The following is a 20938-nucleotide window of genomic DNA, read 5'->3' as shown; positions in this document are numbered from 1 at the left end:
AAAGTGGCCTTACCTTATGTCATTTTAACTTTCTGTAGCTCAGAAGTAACAATTGTAAATGTTCTCCTATACTCTGCCCTAATTACTGAATTACTCATTTAAAAAAAGACACTGCAAAATGACACCTACCTAGGGTAAGCCAATACTACATGATGTAAAAAAGATACAGGTCATCTCAGGGCTGGCCTGCAGAGTTTTGTCTGACCGCACATACAGTTTGTCTGACTTCCGTACATCAGAAGAGCACAAAAAATCGGCCTCAAAGAAGCGGGGAGAAGTACAAAAGGAAGAAATGTACCCTGCATCTGAATGTCATGGAGACTATAACTCTAACCCACGGCAAACATTAAGAAACTAACAGGTGAAAGTTGAATAGACTCTTTCTCCTTGCTAATTTAAATAGTTGTACTTGAAAATGAAAACCATGTCCACAGCAGAGATGAAGACCATGTGAATCCATGGCCATTCCATTCCATCTGCACAAGCTTGAGGCATGGGAACAGATTATGAACACTGGACTGCTAAAACAAGTACTATACTATTAGCATGAATTTGCTATCATTCACTTATGGAATTTTCACATTTCAAAGGTCAGGGCAGTAGGGGGAGAATCCCATTCTCAGTGGCAGAGTAAGGCCAGTTTAGCAAGGAGATAATACAATAATAGTAAATACTGCGTTATCAATGATTTTATATCAGAGTGGAGGCGGGAGCTTGTCAGTCTGTTGATCTCACTGCGGGTAGATATTGGGGCAAAATAACTAGTGAAGATGATACCAATTTTTAAGCAGCATACAGAGACTGTGCTTCTGACGTAAGCCATTCTTCCAAAATAAAATGAAGTTGGTAAAAGCTTTGATTTATACTAACCTCTCTGACTTCAGCTAAGTGATCTGGCTGCAGAATAGAAATTTTCTTTCCACCTGGCAATTTGTGATGACCAACATTAAAAAAGGAAGCTGCGTTCTGGCTGGGCCTTCTCTGCACTCCTGGGGAACCACTTCCTTGAGATGCAAGAGAGAAGCTGCGAGATTTCAGAGGAGGATTGTTCTGGTGAACAAACAAACATATTAGGACGAAGAAGAGTTTGGATTTATACCCCCCCCCCCCGCTTTCCCTCCTGTAAGGAGACTCAAGGCAGCTTACAAACTCCTTTTCCTTTCCTCTCCCCTCAACAGATACCTTTTGAGGTGGTTGGAGCTGAGAGAGTTCCAAAGAACTGTGACTAGTCCAAGGTTATGTTGGTGAGGGAGCAAGCTTGTTTTTGGTTGCTCCAAAGACTAGGACAGTTAAGGTGAACCTTTTGAGACCAAGTGCCCAAAATGCAACTGAAAACCCACTTACTTATCGCAAAGTGCCAACACGGCAATTTAACCTGAATGCTGAGGTTTTAGTTTAGAAAAAACTAAGGCTCCAAGGCACGCATTACTTGGGAGTAAGCTTGGTGGCAGTCAGTGGCTTTGCTTTGAAGCAACTGTGCAACGCTTTGAATGGGTGAATCACGACCCTAGGAGGGTTTAGAAGCAAGCCCCATTGCCAGCAACCGAGCTTACTCCCAGGTAAAGGATTGCGCTTTAGTTCTTCCCATGAAAATCAGTGGGGTTTAACAGCACTTAACAGGGTTACCTACACGTCATGCCCATCACCCCAGGCCAGCCTAGATGTGTGTGTGGGGGGGGGGCGATTTTCCGCCCCCCCTCCCCACATGATGAACTCTGTGCACGCGTGCCCACAGAGAAGGCTCTGAGTGCCACCTCTGGCACCTGTGCCATAGATTCGCCACCACTGGACTAGGATCAGGAGCAATGGCTTCACGGTGAAGGAAAAGAGATTCCACCTAAACATCAGGAAAAACTTCCTGACAGTAAGGGCTGTTCAACAGTGCAATGTACTACCTCAGAGTGTGGTGAAGCTTCCTTTGGAGGTTTTTAAAGAGAGGCTTGCTGGCCATCTGTCAGGAGTGCTTTGATTGTGTGTTCTTACATTGCAGGGGGTTGGACTTGATGGCATTTGGGGTCTATTCCAACTCTATGATTCAAGGTCACCCATGTGGAAACAATCTGGTTCACCAAATAAGACTCTGCTGCTCATGTGGAGGAGTGGGGAATCAAACCCGGTTCTCCAGATTAGAGACCACCGGCTCTTAACCACTACACCATGCAGGCTCTCAGAACATTTCTTCAGCCCCCTCCCTTCTCTTTCACCCTTACACACATGGATGCATATATATACACTATTAAAAGATGCAACCAAGAATTCAGAAATACGTCCTTAAATTATTAATTTAGTCAAGCCTTGCCCAAATGTTAAAACATTCTTCTGGCTACAGGATTAACAGCCGTCAAAGCTGTTCCTCTTCCTTAGTGTAGAAAGAAAGTACATTATTCTCTATTATATTTATATTCCCTGTAGAGAAAACTGGCTGGCTCTTCCAATGCTCCATGGAAAATTAAGAGGCCAAATCAGTCCCCCAAAAGTGTTCTGAAAATACTTACAAAGGCTTCTCAATCTTATAATTGGTTTGATCTAGTATTAGCACTAAGTCATGCCAGACCAGCAGAGGCGGAGCTACCAGGGGATGCGCATTATAACGGGGGCATTCTTGGGGGGCGGAAAATCCTCCCCGTGCGGTGCCTCCCCCCACTTATCTTAGTTCAGCCTGAAAGTACAGGCTGGAAAAGCGGCCTGTTCACTTGAGGCTAAAAACGGCCCGTTGGGAACTACATTTCCCAGGAGACCTTGCAATCCCCAAGTTCTCCTGGGAATTGTAGTTCCCACCAGGTTGTTTTCAGTCTCAAGTGAACGAAGTATACCAACGCCAGGACACTCAGAGTGAGCTTTAAAGTAAAATATTCAATGATGATATATAGGGGGGGGGTGGGGGGGGTTGCAGAGTGCACACTGGGCGCAGTATGGCCCAGCTATGCCTCTGCAAACTAGTCTACTTATAATACTGAAAGCCTTTCATGCGTGCACAAGTTGGAAGGTGCTTGAAAGAGCACATCAAGGACTACTTTTCACAAGCTGCACCTACTTGATTTCAGAGAAATGTGCCAGATGCCCCTCCATTTCCCTTTCTCTTCTGAGTGTTTAATTGAAATGGTAACACTTTTGACCACTGTGCTCCATAAGCAAATGGATATTTTTTGTTCAAAAGAAGTTGAATGCATTGTAATCTAGATGATCTGCTCTTTCACAAAAGCTAGAAGCCTTGCAAAGAGCAGCTCATACTTTTCCCCAACTACAGAAAGCAACAAATGCCCTTGGAAGCAGGTTAACCAAGAAAGTAAAGAAATCTCCCCCTCTGGATGCTTTTAAAAGCAACTAGCTGTCTGGCAAATTATTTAGGTTTACTAAACCATGGATTACTCTGGGCAGTACAATGAAAAATCTAGGGACTCAGTTATAGCAACCAATTCACCCCTTCAATTTTCAGCATTACATATAAAATAAAAATTGTAAAAATATTGTTGAACCTGGCACAGTAATCAAGTTTCTGTATCATGCTCACATTTTTTTAACAATTTCAAGCTATGCAGGGGACAAATAGTTTAAAGAACTACTGCTATGTAACCAGAGGCGTAGCAAGGGGGGAAAGCGCCCGGTGCACCGGTGCGTTCTCCGCCCCAAAATGCCCCCTGCCATGCCCCCGGAACGCCCTCACCACACCCATAGGAGGCACGCCCAGTGCGGCGTGCACCCTCCTGCCCCCTTGGAGCTACACCTCTGCATGTCACTGAATATGTGCCATACACTCTGCTGAAGTGAGAACTGTACCTTTCCGATTGCTTCAGTGTGGTGCTGCGTACAAATCTGAAGTCTGCTCACCCAATGCTGCCGTTCTTTAGCATCAGTAGCTGAGAAGAGACAAACAAAAAGAGAAGGCAAAAGAGAGCTAGCCCAGGCAAATCCCTCGTGTATCTTCAAGGTTAAGTTCTGCTAACTGGAAAAAAAAAGAATGCACACAAAACACATGCTGAACTTGACAGGTGGCCAGCAGCCAGCAGCCCTTCCACATCTATGCTCTTTAAAAAGCAGCCATTTTGTTTCCTTCTTCCAAAACAACAGAAGAACACAAGAAACATCTCTGTGCTTTCTGACTCTAAATCTGTGTCAACAGAGCTGGAAAATATGAAATTAACCCAGGCTGAGAAGAGTAGTAGACAAAACTTCTGAGCAAACCTCTGAGAATGTGTGAATGTGTAAATTGCAGCATTTCAGCTAGGCCTCAGGACAATGAGATGCCCAAGACCAGCATCAAACTGTGTCGATACACTGATATGGAGAATGGATTCAAGTCCAAACACAGCTCACTGAAATATTTATTTATTTATTTATTTCTCAGTCTTATAGACCGCCCAACCCCCGAAGGGCTCTGGGCGGTGAACAACATAAAATAACAGTTACATAATAGACTGTAAATAATTTAAGTTAAAATGCAGCAATTAAGAACGACTAATAACAGCAATGCCCGCAACAATCCCTGTTAGAAGCTCTCCCAGAGGGGGAGAAAAAAAAGTAAGGCCCATAGATGGTCCAATGGAGCCCAAAATGTAGGAGGAGGCCGGGGGCACTTATATCAGCTGGCCTGGACACTCCAAAGGCCGGTGGAACAACTCTGTCTTGCAGGCCCTGCGGAACTCACCAAGATCCCGCAGGGCCCGGACAGCACCTAAGGAGGAAGAGTGTTCCACCAGGCAGAACCAGGAGCTGTAAAGAGATCCCTAGCCCAGCGTGGAGGCCAGCCGCGCATCATTGTGAGGGCCAGGGACTACCAGCAAATGTGTGCCTCCGCTGAGCGTGCAGGGGAGGCCTAGTAGGGAACATATTATGGGGGTAATGCTGATCCTCGGAAGGTATGAGGGTCCCAGGCCGCATGGAGCCTTAAAGGTAAGAATACCCATACCTTTGAAGATGATCCGAGGAATTCAACCCGGGAAAGGGCCAATGCGAGAAGCGGCGCAGTATTGGTTGAATATGATCACGGAAGGCGCGCCCCGTGAGCAGCCGGGCTGCTGCATTTTTTGGACCAGTTGTAACCTCCGGATCAACCGCGGGGGCAGGCCAGCGTAGAAGCGAAGTTACAATAGTCCAGCCTGGGAGGTGACCCCGTTGCATGGATCACAGTGGCCAGGTCTGCAATGTGGGAGAGGAAGGGAACCAGCCGCTGGCGGGCCTGCCCGAGAAGATGAAAAAACGCATACCCGGGTTATATGGGCCACCTGGGTCTTCCATCCGTAAAGAGACGAATCCAGGTGGACCCCGGGCTTGCTCGCCGGACTGAGGGGCCGGGCGCCAATGAGGCCCCACTCCCACACGCGGGCGGCCTGGAAATTCTCACCCTCCCCACCGACCAAGCCAGAAGTGATCTCCGTCTTCGATGGATTAAGTTTTAACCTGCTCTGTTGCAAATCTCAACCCAGCAACCGCCTCCAAACAGTGTGCTGGAGAGCTGCAGGGGTGATGACCGCTCCCCACTCCATCAACAGAATGAGCTGAGTATCAATCCAGCGTCACTGATGACAAGATCAGCCCAAAGTCTCCGTGCACTCAGCTGAGGCAAAGGGGTGCAGCATGTAGATATTAAAATAACAGCGGGGACAGTAGCGCTCCCTGAGGCACCCCACAATGAAGTGGGCACCGGGCCGGGAGGCTTGAGGTCCCCACACCACACTTGCTGACTCCGGATCCCGGAGGCAACGGAGGCAATCCATTGAAGGACAGTGCCCTGTACTCCGGAAGCCGCTGCCAGGCGGTGGGTCAAAAGATCGTGGTGCGAGCTCATATCAAACACTTTCGCGTTAAGATCTAACAATACCAACAGCCGATCCGCCCTGGTCAAGCTGCATCAATGAAAGTATATCTGTGACGGCGACGGAGAACGGATACTCCGTCCCATGCCTCAGCACGGAAGCCGGACTGGAAGGGATGCGAACGCCGATCGCGTCATCCAGGAAACTCCTGGAAAGCTGCTCCAACACCCCACTCTCTCAATTACAGCTTCCCCAGAAGCGCAAAGATTCGAGTCGGGGCGGTGATTGGCAAGATCGCGAGGATCTAAGGCTGGTCTTTTTAAGTGTGGGCGGACCACTGCCTCCTTCAACCCACCGGGAAAGACTCCTTGCTCAAGGGAGTCATTGATGATCTTCAACAGGTGGGGTCGTAACTCCTCCCGGCAAAGCTTAACAAGCCAGGAGGGGCACGGATCCAGAGGACAAGTAGTAGGTCTAACAGCAGCCAAGGCCCTGTCAACAGCGGCTTCGGAGAGCAGGGAAAACTGGGCAAAACATGGGCCTGAAGACGGCAAGGGAGCCTCCAGTTCACTAATTGTAGATAAATATACACACAGGATCAGAGTTGTAGCAAGGGGATAAAGCGGCCAGGGCACTAGTGTGTCCTCTGCCCCACCCCACCCCCAGAACATCCTTGCCACACTCCCGCAGAGGCGCATGCCCAGTGCATCGCCCCCCTGTCCCCTTGGAGCTACGCCTCTGCACATGAACAAAATAACCAGCCTCAATGGAAAAAGACTGCACTCCACTCCATGGTTTCTTATGCCATGCAGTCTTTTGTGCCCACAACAGGCTTTTTCTAAACACACTCAAACCTTCACTCAATCCAATGATTGGACCTGAACTATTTGGAAGCCCTGAGCTTTATCTAAGTTGCAATTAAGAGAGTCATTCCGGAAGCAAGAATTTGATTAGTGTGAGATACCCACATAAGTCTATTTTAGTCAAAATTGATTTGTATTGCTTCTGCCATAAAGAATGAGAGCTTTTTCACTGCCACAATCTTCCAGCTTGCATAATCAAGCAATGAGCTAAAGACAAGACACTTGTAATGGGGGCAAAACAACAGACATTCCATGAATACATCTCAAATTATTGTAACCTGGATTGCCAACATGTGCTTCCTTATTGTTCGATTAAACGTATCACTTGTCACAGGACCGTCATTAGGATTTATCTTTTGTTTTTGTTGGAATGACTTGCATCCCTTTCCACCATCACATTTTTCCAGTTTCCCTTTTGGTTAAAACCTTCCACGTCTTATAGTTCATTTTAAGACCCGGAAACACAACAATAATTTTTATTTCCCCCCAAGTGACAGATACTCCCAGGAATTCTGTTTTTATTGTTATTTTTCTTACGATTATCAGGAAATTTTAAAACAAATATTGGCCTATCCTTTTTTAAAGAATAAAGTACTATACAAATCACAAGCACAGAAACAGCATCTCTTCCAGTTCTGATACAGCAGCTTTCTTGTAGGCACAACAGAGCACACCAAACCTCCAGAGAGGCAGCTCAAAGACAGGACTACACCCTGGTGGGGAAACAACATACTGCAGGACTACAACAGGACTATAAAATTCTACCTCGCAGCTTGTATTGTTCTCCACTAGCAGCATTCACTGTGAAAGTATGAGAGTCTTCATCACTAGGTGATATCACAGCTCCAGCCAGTTGTAAAGTCCCTCTAGGCTTCTGATTTCTGGATTGTTCATTCACAAAATATTCCAGGAGGCCAGCTTCATTGTTTAAGACAAAAAACCTAGAGTTGTAAGGAAAATGCCATTTTAAGAGCCATCAGGTTTAAACAAAACATCTAAATGTATGTCCAGAAAATCCATATTTTATGAGAAATAAGGTCAAAAACAAAATATGAATTGTAAATGACGACTGGAAGGCTAAGTCCTGAAATGAAAGGCACGTAAACCAACTGAGAACAAGATGTAGCGCACACACAATTCTGTAACCTCCCAAGAGCCTTCACGTTAGAAAGAATGCCCTTATGTGCATTCCTAAAGTCTTGTTTAACACTTGAATTTCGCACAATCTCAGAACCGCTTAGGCCCCAATGCCCACATGCATGTGATTTACACCTTCATACCATCCAGCCCTAACCTTAACACCAAGCAGACACAAATCACATAATCTGCCCAGCTCTGTGGGCCAGGGTGACCAGGAACCCTGGAATTTTGTTTTCCTAGTTTATTTATTAGGACATTTACACGGGAGGACTCCAAATAGTATAGAAACTATTCTGATGTTCTCTGCAGTACCCTTCAAGATGCAAGGCTGTCAAGAAGGGAAGGAAACTAGGAAAACATAATTCCAGGGTTGCTGGTCACCCTGGCCCACGGAGCTGAGCAGATTATGTGATTTGTTTCTGCTTGGTGTTAAGGTTACTCAGCTATTTGTAATAACAAACGTACCAGAGTTGGCATTTAACCAGCCATATATTTGTGGAAATATTTTGCAGTACATTTAAAATATAGCGGATAGGCCACTGCGTCTAGTAAAGTTCCTTTTGCTTATTTTTGCAAGGTTTTGCACAGTCAGGCATCCAAGGATGTTGCAAATTAGATTAACCAAGCATCTTCCAGGCTCCAAAAGTACTGGACTGATTCCAAACACAAACTTGTAATATTTGCATGAATGGTGGGATCAGCAGTTTCCACAGATTCTTCTCTCCAGTGGCAGCCCTTGTACTTCACATCCAGTGCCATTCCCAAGTGCTTTCCAGCCCCTGGGAAGAACTCTGCAGAGAGAACAGGAGCCAGGGCAGGAAGGCGGAGGAAGGAGCAGCACAGCCCGCAAAGAGGATGCTGCTCAAGGCTCTCACTACCGTGGGCTCCTGTTTGAGCTGGCTGATAGTAGTCAATGTGTTTATCCCTATTAAATGTTTAAATACTTTGTGCTCTGCTGCAACTTCGTTCTACATTTATGTTTCTCATTATTCCACTCATCCAAAAAACATGAAAAAATAAAATCAAAATATTGAACAAACCCTAGCCTTTGGATCCAGATGAGTGTGAGCAAGGAAGCAAACAACTGTGTTTTAGCCTACGGAAACCTACACACAGGAACAAATATCACCAGTGATAAAAAGTCACAATGATTAAAAGACGCAAGTGCACTACTGTGGCCATGTCACTAAAGCCAAGGCAGTCTCTGCTCTACTTGGAAGGCCTCTCTCGCAGAATAAATATTTTGAAAGGCTTAGTTCATACAAAAGCCAAAGTGCATATTTGAGATACATCAATGCAATAATGAACAGTTTGGTCTAGCTCAGTGTACACATGCAATTCCCAACTAAAACAGTGCAGATAGCCAAGACAGAAGCCCCTTGTAAAATATTTAACAAGATGCAAAACACTGTTCATATTGTACAATTAAACAGTGAGGTAGAAAGGGAGTGATAAAGATTAACTTAAGACAAAACAGGAAATGCTAAAAGCTTGTAAGGTAGAAGGGTATCCCTAAGCTTATGTCAAACATGGCTGACACCAAGATTTCGGGGTAGGACGAAAGACTGCAGGAAAGTGATTGGGAGAGAGATAAGCAAACAGGGTTTCCTCGGAGCTTCTTCAGACCTGTAAAAAGCCAATCATTTCAAGCCTTGTTTTCAAAATTCCCCAAATGCTGCACAAATGTTTACATCAAAGGATACCTGAAATACTTTTATTCTGCATATATGCTGGCTGGTGGCTCAGTAAACTAGCAGCAACCTTCACCAAGGATGATAGTATTGACTAGACAACATAAATCTATAAGCAAAGCATGCTTCTTCTTGTCTGCACTCTGCAGTGATCTGATTTTTCAAATGCCTTTCAGAGCTGCGGTCTCTCCTGCACAGCCTCTTCACAGTGTAAAGGGACAAAGCTCCCTGGCTAAGTGAGAAATCTGCAGCTCATGGAACCAAGATATTGTACTAAAAGGAGAGACTACTGACATCATGCTTTTATCTGTATTCTCATTATATCTCTTCCTAAAACTGAGGAAAAGTTCAGGCATCTCATTTTAAAATCAGTGTTATACTGCAGAATTAATACAGTTTCATTTAATCAGGTGAGTTCATAAAACAGAGAATTTTTTTAAAAATCTGACTTACCGATATTGCCAGCCTGTGACGAGGTTCGTGTATTTCATTAAATAGCCAGAAATATTTTCCATGTGATCACTGTGACAAAGATAGGAACAAAGCCCGTCAGTCAGAGGCAAATAATGACAACTGAAACATTTCACATAGATGTTCTGTAATTTCATATTTGTAGTCCAAATCCACTTTCAAGAACTGGTCCCAATTTTTATTTTTAGAAGTGAACGTATCGCTTGTCACAAATCACTGAGAACGACTCTCAAAACCAGCGTGCTGCCCACAAGAGCTCACTCTCTCTGCTTGTCTTTGTACTGCTGATTTGGAACAGGAACACTTTAAATATATTTACTAGACTGCAGATTATGGGAAGCCATTTCCATCATGACAGATGCAGAAAGCATGTTAGGCCAGCAATCAAATTACCAGGCACCTTTTGGCTCATTTATAAAGCTTCACTATTATGATTAAATGACTCAACGTACTTAAGGATTTCCAATTTTTCCCAGGGGTTTCTTTCACTAGAAAAATGGCTAAGATAAAAAAAGAGACTTAAACAAAATGGACTTCAAGATAACAATCACTGGACAATAATAATTGAGTAAAAAGTTTTTTAATCCCCCCCCCCCCCAAAAAAACAACAACAACAACACATGGTTTCTTGGAACCCAGAGGAATGCATTATAAATTACTGCACTCATTTCAAAATTGAATACTTGGCTCAAACCACAATAGACTGAACCTGAAAAAGAGCTCTGTGTTTTTGTCCATATAGTCTTGAAGATCAAGTCAAGAATTAATGCAGAGCCTATACATCTTCTTCCTTGCCTTAATACTACCCAGCACACCTGGTTCTAAAAGGTATACTCGGCACCTTTATTAAGCCACCTCATGATTCCCAGAACTTTATGTACAATTTCTGACACATGTCTGCTTTTCTCTCCTGTCTTAAAATATAGCCACATATGATTGTTCATTCCATCTCATCATCAGTTGTGCTGGGTACATAAGCCAGGACTGACAGTTAGTATACAGGGAGCAGGTGTTGAATTTGTAACCTAAAGGACTGCGAACGCTTGTCTTTAAATCAGATGGGGTTTTGGGAGAGGAAAGAACAAAAAGTGGAGCCACAAGTTCAGTTACCATGGAGCTGATGCACATACCATAGACCAGGGGTAGGGAACCTGCGGCTCGAGAGCCGCATGCGGCTCTTCTGCCCTTGCACTGCGGCTCCATGAGCCGAGCCGCTGGCTTCATCCTTGCCTGCCCTGCAGGCAGCAGGGCGGGCGCACCAATTGCCCGTGGCCGGCTGGGCAGCGCCATGGGTTTCCCTTCTCGCCCGCCTTGTTCGAGCGGGGCGGGCGCTTTCCTGGCGGCCGGCAAGGCCGAGCCACTGGCCCCATCCTTGCCCGCCCTGCAGGCAGCAGGGCGGGTGCATCCATGCGCTTCTCAGAATGAGTGGAGTAAAAGGTAAAAAAACCCAATATATACAGTATTATCTTTATTTTAAATGTCAAAAATTGTTTGCGGCTCCAAGTGTTTTCTTTTCCCGTGGAAAACGGGTCCAAATGGCTCTTTGAGTGTTAAAGGTTCCCTACCCTTGCCATAGACTGTCAAAGGCTTTCACGGCCGGATTCAACTGGTTGTGGCGGGTTTTCCGCACAGGCGTAGCTACCATGGGGACATCTGGGGACAAGTGCCCTGGGCGCCACCTTGTGGTGGGCGCAAAAATTGCAGGTTCGTTTGTGGCTTTCTGTATTTTTACTGTTTTTTTCAATTTTGACCTGCAGGGGGCGCAGTTTTTAGGCTAGTGGCACCAAAGTTTCAGGCTATCGTCAGGTGACTATCCTGATGATACCAGCCAAGTTTGGTGAAGTTTGGTTCAGGGGGTCCAAAGTTATGGACCCCCAAAGGGGGTGACCCCATCCTCCATTGTTTCCAATGGAAGCTAATAGTAGATGGGGCTATCATTTTGAGTCAAACTTCACTCTGAGGCCGTTTCCGCACGGGCAAAATATGACGTCGTCGCAACGGAAAAAGGAAGGCCAGAGCGCAGAGCTGCCGCGAGCTGCGAGCGGCGAGTCGCCACGCGAAAACGCTTAAACCGCTAAGACGTGTGGTATTCAGAAAACGCTTTAAAACCACTCTTTTTCCCCTTATGTGACGACGACGCCGCGACTTCGCGCTAACAGCCGCCACGGAGCTGTCGCTACAATGGCGCCGGGCCTGCACGCAGCTTCGCGCGAGAGATGCTAATGATCGCTGAGATCTCGCCTGCGACCCGCGGCGCAATCAATACATTTCTGGCGGGCCGCTGACTTCCGCAGCTCCGCCTTCGTCTGTGAACGCTTTTGGGACGCGTCAATTTGCCACGCCATCGCCGCTGCTTTTTTTGGCCGTATGAAACGGCCTGAGTCAAGCTTCACTCTGAATCAAACTTCACTAAACCTAGGTGGTATCATAAGGATAGTCTCCTGCTGATACCACCCAGGTTTGGTAGTTAATTCAGGGGTCCAGTTGTGGACCCCTCAAAAGGTGTCTAAGTTCCATCCCCCATTGTTTCCAATGGGGAGCTAATGGTAGATGGGGCTACCCTTTTGAAGGTCCATAACTTTGGACCCCCTGAACAAAACTTCACTAAACCTGGGTGGTATAATCAGGATAGTCTCCTAAAGATAGCCTAAAATTTTGGTAATGTTAGCTTAAACATTGCTCTCCTGACAGGCACCCTCAAATTTTCCCCGGGTCCTCTCTTTAAATCCACCCCCTTTGGAGTGGATTTAAAGGGATCTGGGCTCCCTAGATTAAAAAAAAACATTGAAAGTATTGTTGAAGGCTTTCACAACCAGATTCAACTGGTTGTTGTGGGTTTTACAGGCTGTGTGGATTTTGTCTGGTAGATCTTGTTCCTAACGTTTCACCTGCATCTGTGGCTGGCATCTTCAGAGGTGTATCACAGAGAGAAGTCTGTTATAAGAGAAGTCTGGACACAGTGTATAACAGACTTCTCTCTGTAATACACCTCTGAAGATACCAGCCACAGATGCAGGTGAAACATTAGGAACAAGATCTATCAGACCACAGCCACAATAAGCCCAGGTAAAAATCCCATAATCAAATCAATAACATTGACAATGATGCTGTTTTGGGGTGGATGTGGTTAAGGAAAATTCTACCCTGAAACAGCATCACTTTCAATAAGTTATGTTTTTTGAACTAGAGGAGCCCAGAGTCTCTCTCTTTAAAGGTGTGGATTTAAAAGGAGAGAATCTGGGCTCTCTTGAAGCTGTGTTTAAACAACATTAAAAGTGATGCTGTTTCAGGGTGGATACCCCCCCTTCAAAAAAATAGCATCACTTTCAATGTTGTTTAAACTAGGGAGCCCTGGGTGTGTTCAGATTTGTGTGTTGGGGCATGTTCTATAATGTGATGGTGACTTTGAGATGACCTGGTGCAAAAAAATGTTGTTTGGTCATGGTGGCGGAGGGACGCTGCCCATATTGGGGGGGCCCCCCCGCAAAACTCAGATTTTGTCCCGGGCTCCATTTTCCCTAGCTACGCCACTGGTTTTCCGAGCTGTGTGACCGTGGTCTGGTGGAACTTGTTCCTAACGTTTCACCTGCATCTGTGGCTGGCATCTTTAGAGGTGTCTCACAGAGGGAAGTCTGTTACACACTGTGTCCAGTTACACTGTGTGTAACAGACTTCCTTCTGTGATACACCTCTGAAGATGCCAGTCACAGATGCAGGCAAAACGTTAGGAATAAGATCCAACAGACAGACCACGGCCACACAGTCCGGAAAACCCAATACAACCATACCATAGACTTTTTTTAATGTGTGCCTGCATGCATACACGTAGCATGCTGATCTGATCGGTTTCTTCACACAAGAACCCCCAGGACCACCTGCCGCTGCATTGCTTATAAATACTTCTGAATTTAACCAAAAGAGATGGATTCACCAACTGGGAGAAAAAGGACTTAGGAAGACACAGTGGCTTGACTCCTGCCCCGAACTTTCACGGAAGCAAGGAGCAGAGGACATTCTTGAAGATGCCTCCCTGCCCCCGCCAGCTGTTGCTTCAAGATGCAGGACCTGCAGGAATAGCTTGGGATCACAGGTCTCCCATAGAAGGGAACTGGAAGAAGCCCCTCATGCAGCAGAGCAAATTCTAGGCAAGACCCAGGCCAACAACAGCATCAATGAAAAATCGTCTCCTCTATGGTCAATATAAGAACTATCATGCTCGCTTTTGCTCACAGCCTTTTAAGGGTTTGGCAAGAGGGACATGTCGGATTAACTATCTCGTCATGTTTTCAGTTGGATGGTTTCCATACATCATTTCTTTTTCCCAGAAGCCACTCCCTGAGCCAAATGAAGTAACCAAAACATTATAGACAGGATGCAAATGCGGTCTTAAGATCCTGACTTGAAATATCTTTCTCCTTTGGAATTTTACTGTGGACTAACAGCTACCGGGACCTTTGTATCTTGTGTATATGTTATTCTGCACTCCTGCTATTCTAGGTATGTTGACATCAAGCCACTATATTCTTTAATCTCGATAATCACTAACTCCACAATTAACCCAATGAGTTACGACATGAGAACTACATTATAATTCTGCCACAATGGGGAGCAGTAATACCTGACAGGTTCTAAGACACACATGATAATTATTGCCCCCTATCCCAAAAGGAATCATACACCACTGTTCATAATGTACGGCAACATTCAAAGATAGCCCGTAACATTAGCTAAATAATAACTGACACAAAAACTAACTAAAAATTCTAGGATATAAGAGGCCAATGGGTTAAGTACATTTTAAACAATCAGCCTATTGGCTAGATTGACTATGAGAATAGGCAGACTTTCCTAAATAAGAGAATTTGAAAGCCTGGAGTTGTTACCACACAGCCCTTATATATTAGTTAAGTGGCGTTACTTTATAGAGATTGAGCAATCCCAACTAACTGAAACTGATGGGACTTTGCAACTGCAAGAATTTAACAGCCTATCCTAATGTTGTCATCTTGAAAGATATGCATAGAGTTAAAGGGCTTTGTTTAAATCACTTTCCTTTGATCCTTGTGCATTCTAAAGCGATTGACAAATGCTGCATAACATACTGAACGTTGGTAGACTGGTCTCTGTACCCACCAAAAACCTGATTCAGTCAAATTCCTCAAAGAGAAGCCAAGAGCAGGGGATGGCTGTTGATCCCTTAATTCCCCCAGTGCCCAAAGAAAAGAGAGAGAGGGAGAGGGAGAGAGGGAGAGAGGGAGAGATTGCGTGCGTGCGTGCGTGTTAGTGTGAAACTTTGAGATGTGAAACCAAGGCAGAGCCTTTCAGTGACAACGCACTTATTGGAGTACTAGTTCTTCAGCAAGGAGATACTCTTAATAACTGGTTGGCAGCAGCCTGAGAGAAACAGGTGACATTGGGAGGGATGAGATGAGAGGCTTTGCCAGGCAGAGGCCTGGGGGAGATGTGGAACTTCCAAATCACATATGGGGCCAGCAATGTTTCTCCACAAACAGGCTGATGGGTTTTACAGCAGAAGAAGCTTCTGAATGATTTTCAAAGGCAGTACCATATACTGTAGTAAACAAAGCATAAAGAAACAGAAGCCTTTCACGCGCCGGCCACTGAAAATGTTTCCAGGACGTTTCAATCCCCCTCTTTACTACAATGTTTGTTTGCAACAGCAAGGGGGAAAGAAGTGAGCGACGGACGCAAAAAACCATCACACTGAGGGGAAAGTTTGGCAACAGCACAGAGGCATGGAAAACGGCAGCGCGAAACATAAAACATTGTGAAAATGACTGCATGGCGAGGGAAGATGACTTGGAAATGTCTCAGACAAAAGAATCACTGTAAAAGGGATTTCAAAAGAAACTGAGAAAAAGCTGCTTTAAAAGTGTTCAGAACCAAAAGGGGAAAAAGACAATGCAGAATTCTATGGAGGAAGCGTTTCCTGCTTGAAAATAGTTTGAAATGGCGTGTGTGGAAAAGGCCAGAGTCATGAATATTGTCAAATCCCTATTCTACAGATAAGGCAAACTTTCTAAATAAACATAAAAGGCATTTTAAACCACGATCACAGCCACAATGTAGGAGATGGCCTGTATCTAAAAGGAAGCTTCAAATGCATCCTTACCACCCATATCCAAATGCATCTCTTACTCTCTCCATCCGTTTCGGACAGAATGAGCTCAGTTTTGTTCAGATGCCCAACAATTTTGTACATATACTCAACAATGCTCACTATCCTGAGATGCAGAGCAGAGACCCTGGATCCAGTGGGGTACACTGTTTGAGTTCAGAGTGGGAACCGGAAGCCCAGATTCAAAACTCTATTCAGAGTCTGGTGACCTTGGAAGCAGTCACTTCCTCTCCATTTAACCTACCTCGAAAGACTATTGTGAAAATAAAATGGAGAAGGGAGGACAGGTAGGATAAAAACATGCCAGATAAGTTTAAAACAGTACCACGTGTCAACACACTGATCTGTCACTCCCAGGAAACCGCAACCACCTTTTTTCAGGGGTGTTGAACTCATTTGTTACAAGGGCTGGATATAACACAAATAATGTGACTTGGTTGGGCTGGCCCAATGGGGCGGGTAGCTGCCTCCACTGTCAAGCCCACAGCAGGCTCATCAGCCCAGATTGGCACTGTGTGTTCGTGGGTGTGGCGGGTGCCTCAGCAGGCTTGCCAATCCAGTCCAACAATTGGGGGGTGGAGGCTGCCTTAGGTGGCAAGCCCACAACAGGTTCACCAGTAGAGACTGGAACTGGGGAGGGGGGTGCTGGCTTGTTGCTTCAACTGGCAACCTCATAGCAAACTCACCAGTCAAACACTGGGGTGGCCACTTCAGCTGATGAGCCCCAGGGGAGGTGTCTGCCTCAGCTGGCAGCCCGGATTGGCACTGGGAAGGGGGGAGCAGCTGCCTCAGTTGGTGTGCCCGCAGAAAGCTCATTAGCCCACATCAGCACCAGAAGGGGGGGTGGCTCATCAAGACATATGAAGAGCAGGTGGCTGCCTGGACTGGCAAGCCTGCAGCGGTCTCGCCATGCCAGACTGGGAGTGAAGGGGGTTCACAGGCCTGATAAGTCCTCGATCTGTTTGATGCCCCTGATCCATATGAAGCTGTTGAGAAACAGGTGGGGGTGGGGAATAACAGAACTTCAACATAACCCCACAGCAAAAAATGACACAGTGATAAAGATCAGTCCCTAATCACCAACCTGCGCAACTGCCAGATCAAGGAAGAAGTTTATCCAGCTCAACTTTGCTCTTCTAAATCCTGTAGGGGGCCCAACAAAAGTTGGTTCCTATAAATATGAAATAGTGGGTAGATCTAATGATACTCTTCTGCCAAATTCAGTGGGATTCAACCAGTTACTCCAATTCTGCTTAAAATACTTTAAATGGCCAGACTCCAAGAGCAGCTATCTAAGGATTCTCTTCTGCAATAGGAGCTGCCTGGACCGAGCAGTTCTGCTCTTCTGTTACTCTGGGAAGAGTCTCTCTTCTTAGCAAAACTCTAAGAGGAAAGTAATTTTAAAGAACTATTAAAACTGATACACATCTTGTTCGCAAGGGCACCCTTTGGCGTTCCGATCACTGTTTTTACCCAAGCACACAAGTACGGCTGGGTATAATCTTTGTCATACACAAAGCACAGACCCTCTCTCTGATGCAATGCCTCACTGAAGCTCTTACTAAATATAATGACCTATTTTTTCCCCTTTAGAAGATTATATCAATGCACCTGCTTTTAGAATTCCATACACAGGGCACGTGAATAGTCGGAAAAGCATAAAGGAGTCAAAAGCATTACTCATCTGACTGTGAGACGCAGAAAGTCACCTTAACATAAAGAGATCTACCAACATTTCTTAATTGGTAGATTCTACAGAACCCTGTGCCTAGTACGTTTCTCAAATGTCCTTTTCCTTATTTATAAAAGCTGTTCCCGAGCCAATACCACTACAGATCACTCTCTCATTTCAGCTCCATCCACCAACACTGAATACTCAATGAGAGGATGGACTGTGTGACTCCAGCCAATTGCCCAAGCCAAGTACAGGGACTCATGTCAAAAACCAAGCAGTACTAAAGATCTTACTCCCATAAAATATTTGTTGTATAAAAGACAGCAGGATGGATCAGCTGTGACACTCATTGATTTTATGATCCAACAGTCATAGGAAGAGAGTTAGCAGTTGGGTCAAGTTACTTCTGATGGACCATTCATGTGACTAGTGATTAGACAAACCATGATTTGAAAAGCAGATTTCAAAGTCTGATTGCTAAGGCTGACGTTCATAATCTCTGGCTCAAAGTAATGTCTGAATAAACTCAATCCTGTTCGTTAACCTATTGCACTTGGTAAAGCAGTGACACAAATACAAACCAGTTTTCTTCAAGTGGCAGAGACATGTGCAATGAACACATATGCACATCCTAACCTACTGTATATGCACTAGTTTAATATTAACATGCTCATGCATTCTAAAATGATAGCACAGGAAAAGGCGATCATCAGATATGAAGGAATTCTTGCCTGTAAGATACACTTCGAAATAGTAATTTTATTCGTATAGATTGTTGTGAAAAAAATCGGTTTCAGTAACCTTCATTTTGTAACTTGTCACCGGCTGATCAATACATAACAAGCCAAGAACACGATGCGGGTTTGTTACTAATACAGGGAGTAAACCACTGGATCTCTTCCAGGGAACTGTTTCAAGAAAGCACTGTTTAAACTGCTACATAATGCATGATCTCCATTTGTGCACTGTTCTGCACTCTCCCTTTCGAGCAGTTGGAAGTCCAGGAGTAGCACTATTAGATTTAACTTCATTTGGACAACAAAGGACGCTTATGGTACATTTGCAATACTGCTTCTAAACACAAATATGTAAGTGTAGTATAGTGAAAGTGATCAGAGAGAAGGCAGCAAAACAGTCCTGTGTTGGATACTTCATTCCAAGGGACACTATTTTGTTAAAGTACCTGTCTTAAATGCCCAATACTCTGGTATTCCTACTATTACTGTTATGAGAATGCTTCTCTTTTGTTTACTACAAAATTTATGCTTTATATTTTTAACTTAACTTTTTCTGCCTCTCAAATGGCAAAAAGGGTATATATGTGAAGATATTAGAGGGTGCTGCAGTTCGCAATTATCTCTCTATAGTAATAGGTATATTTACAGCAATGCGTGTAGAAAACTAAGGTGTGTATGCATTCCATAAATAAGTAAAACAGTACAATTTTGTAGGCTAAATCATAAATGATTTGTGTTCTTAATACAGTAAAACAATTTTAGCCTGATAAGAAAAACATTACATATATTTCAACTTTTCCAACACTTCTGTTTTTTTCCATTAAAAAAAAATCCTGGAAATTTTACATCTCTAGCTATGAAGTTCTCAAGAACAGTTTTGAGCTATAGAGAAACTAACTTAAGAAAATCCATTTACATTTGGCACATAAAAACGTAACAGAAACGCCCTTTATAATACAGACTGTGAATTATGGCCACAAGTTCTGCCTACCTTTGATAAGTGAACCTTAGCCTGTAAACATAGCCTCATCAGGAAACTACATATGATCTCTGCAAACGCACATTCCAAAATGTATTTGCAAACTTAACACAAAGGCGGAAGTGTGAAGGTACAGATAATTCTTTCCACACTACTCATTCTCCCCTCACCCCCCACTCCATCTGCTGAAGGGTCTGCAACAGTAGCAGCAGAAAGAAAACATTCAGCTGTTAGTAACTAAAGTTAGCTTTTTTACCAGTCTAAAGGAGTCTTCAGATTCTGATTCACAGAGAGGTCAAAACTGTCCTTCAAGAATATCTAAAATCAAATGAGCATAATATAGAAGCGGCCTCTCTTGCCTTCAGGCCTAAGGTAAGCAGATCAAAACAGAAACAAAAGACCACAGACCCACTGGCTAAGAAGTGTGCCTTGAGGTCTTCGTAAGCAAGGTCCGGGGACATTGAACTGTTGATGGAAACAAACAGCTTTGTTCCACTGATATCCCAGATCTGAAAAGTCAACAGAAGAGATATGGCACAATTCACCCAGCATCACTGATTGGGAAAGGTGAGGGGAGTGGGCTAGCAACTCTGCCCCTTACCCCAAGAGAGGCACACTGTGCGGGACTATCAGGCAGATTCTCATGACCCCCTTGGCAATAAGCCCCACTTCACAATTTGAAACATCTAATCTAGTGCAAATGTCTAGTGCATCTCTGTTCTGACCCAGAACTCATTTATAATATCACAGGCAGGAAGTACAATATTTGAACCTCTGTACAACACCATTATGAAATTAAATACAGAATGCTCAACATCGTGATGCTGCAGTGAAACAGAAATTATGGTTTCATTTTTATCCAGTTCTTAAGAGTTAAATGCTAGCACACATCAGTCCACATCAGAAGCAAAGCACACATATAGTTTTCTCTCTGAAATTAAATTACTTTAAAGGGGAACTGTGCTGAGTGCTCAGTGCTAAGAACTCTAGAACAAGAAAACAATCCACCTCCAATTTGCAGTCCAAAAACAAACTGTTATGCAACAAGGCTGACATGTACCGTCTGTAAGTAGTAGGCGGTCAATCTTCTTAAAGAAAAAGTTAAAAAGCATACTTTCATTTCTTTCATTTGGAACCCAGTAAGCCTTAACACTAGTTTCATGAAAAACAAACAAACTTAAAAATGGAAGACAAAAAGTTAATTCCGTAGACTTTTTGTTTCTGCAAATCATCAACCAATACCTTGATAGATTTGATACCCAATATCCTATTTTAAAGGATAAGGTGTAGAATGAGGTGCAGAATGCTTAGATACCCCAAATGAGTATTTAATGCAGGGGTCTGCAACCTGTGGCTCTCCAGATGTTCATGGACTACAAATCCCACCAGCCCCTGCCAGCATAGCCAATTGGCCATGCTGGCAGGGGCTGATGGGAACTGTAGTCCATGAACATCTGGAGAGCCACAGGTTGCAGACCCCTGGGGTATCT

General features: G+C 44.4%; 1 protein-coding gene across 2 annotated transcripts in view; it reads right to left on the bottom strand.

Annotated features, from left to right (window-relative positions):
- The window catches only part of OSBPL11 (oxysterol binding protein like 11), a 54238-nt gene that overhangs the window by 20701 nt on the left and 12599 nt on the right, over positions 1-20938 (bottom strand). For both annotated transcript variants that reach the window (XM_048485674.1, XM_048485675.1), the window contains exons 3-6: positions 9901-9969; positions 7382-7557; positions 3778-3857; positions 871-1050 (exon numbers count right to left, since the gene is read on the bottom strand). In XM_048485674.1, the coding sequence (XP_048341631.1) occupies positions 871-1050; positions 3778-3857; positions 7382-7557; positions 9901-9969 (505 nt within the window). The remainder of the gene's footprint in view (positions 1-870; positions 1051-3777; positions 3858-7381; positions 7558-9900; positions 9970-20938) is intronic.

The sequence above is a fragment of the Sphaerodactylus townsendi genome, linkage group LG02 (assembly GCF_021028975.2).
Source record: "Sphaerodactylus townsendi isolate TG3544 linkage group LG02, MPM_Stown_v2.3, whole genome shotgun sequence".
Classification (NCBI taxonomy): Eukaryota; Metazoa; Chordata; class Lepidosauria; order Squamata; family Sphaerodactylidae; genus Sphaerodactylus; species Sphaerodactylus townsendi.
This window is presented reverse-complemented; position numbering and strand designations above follow the sequence as displayed.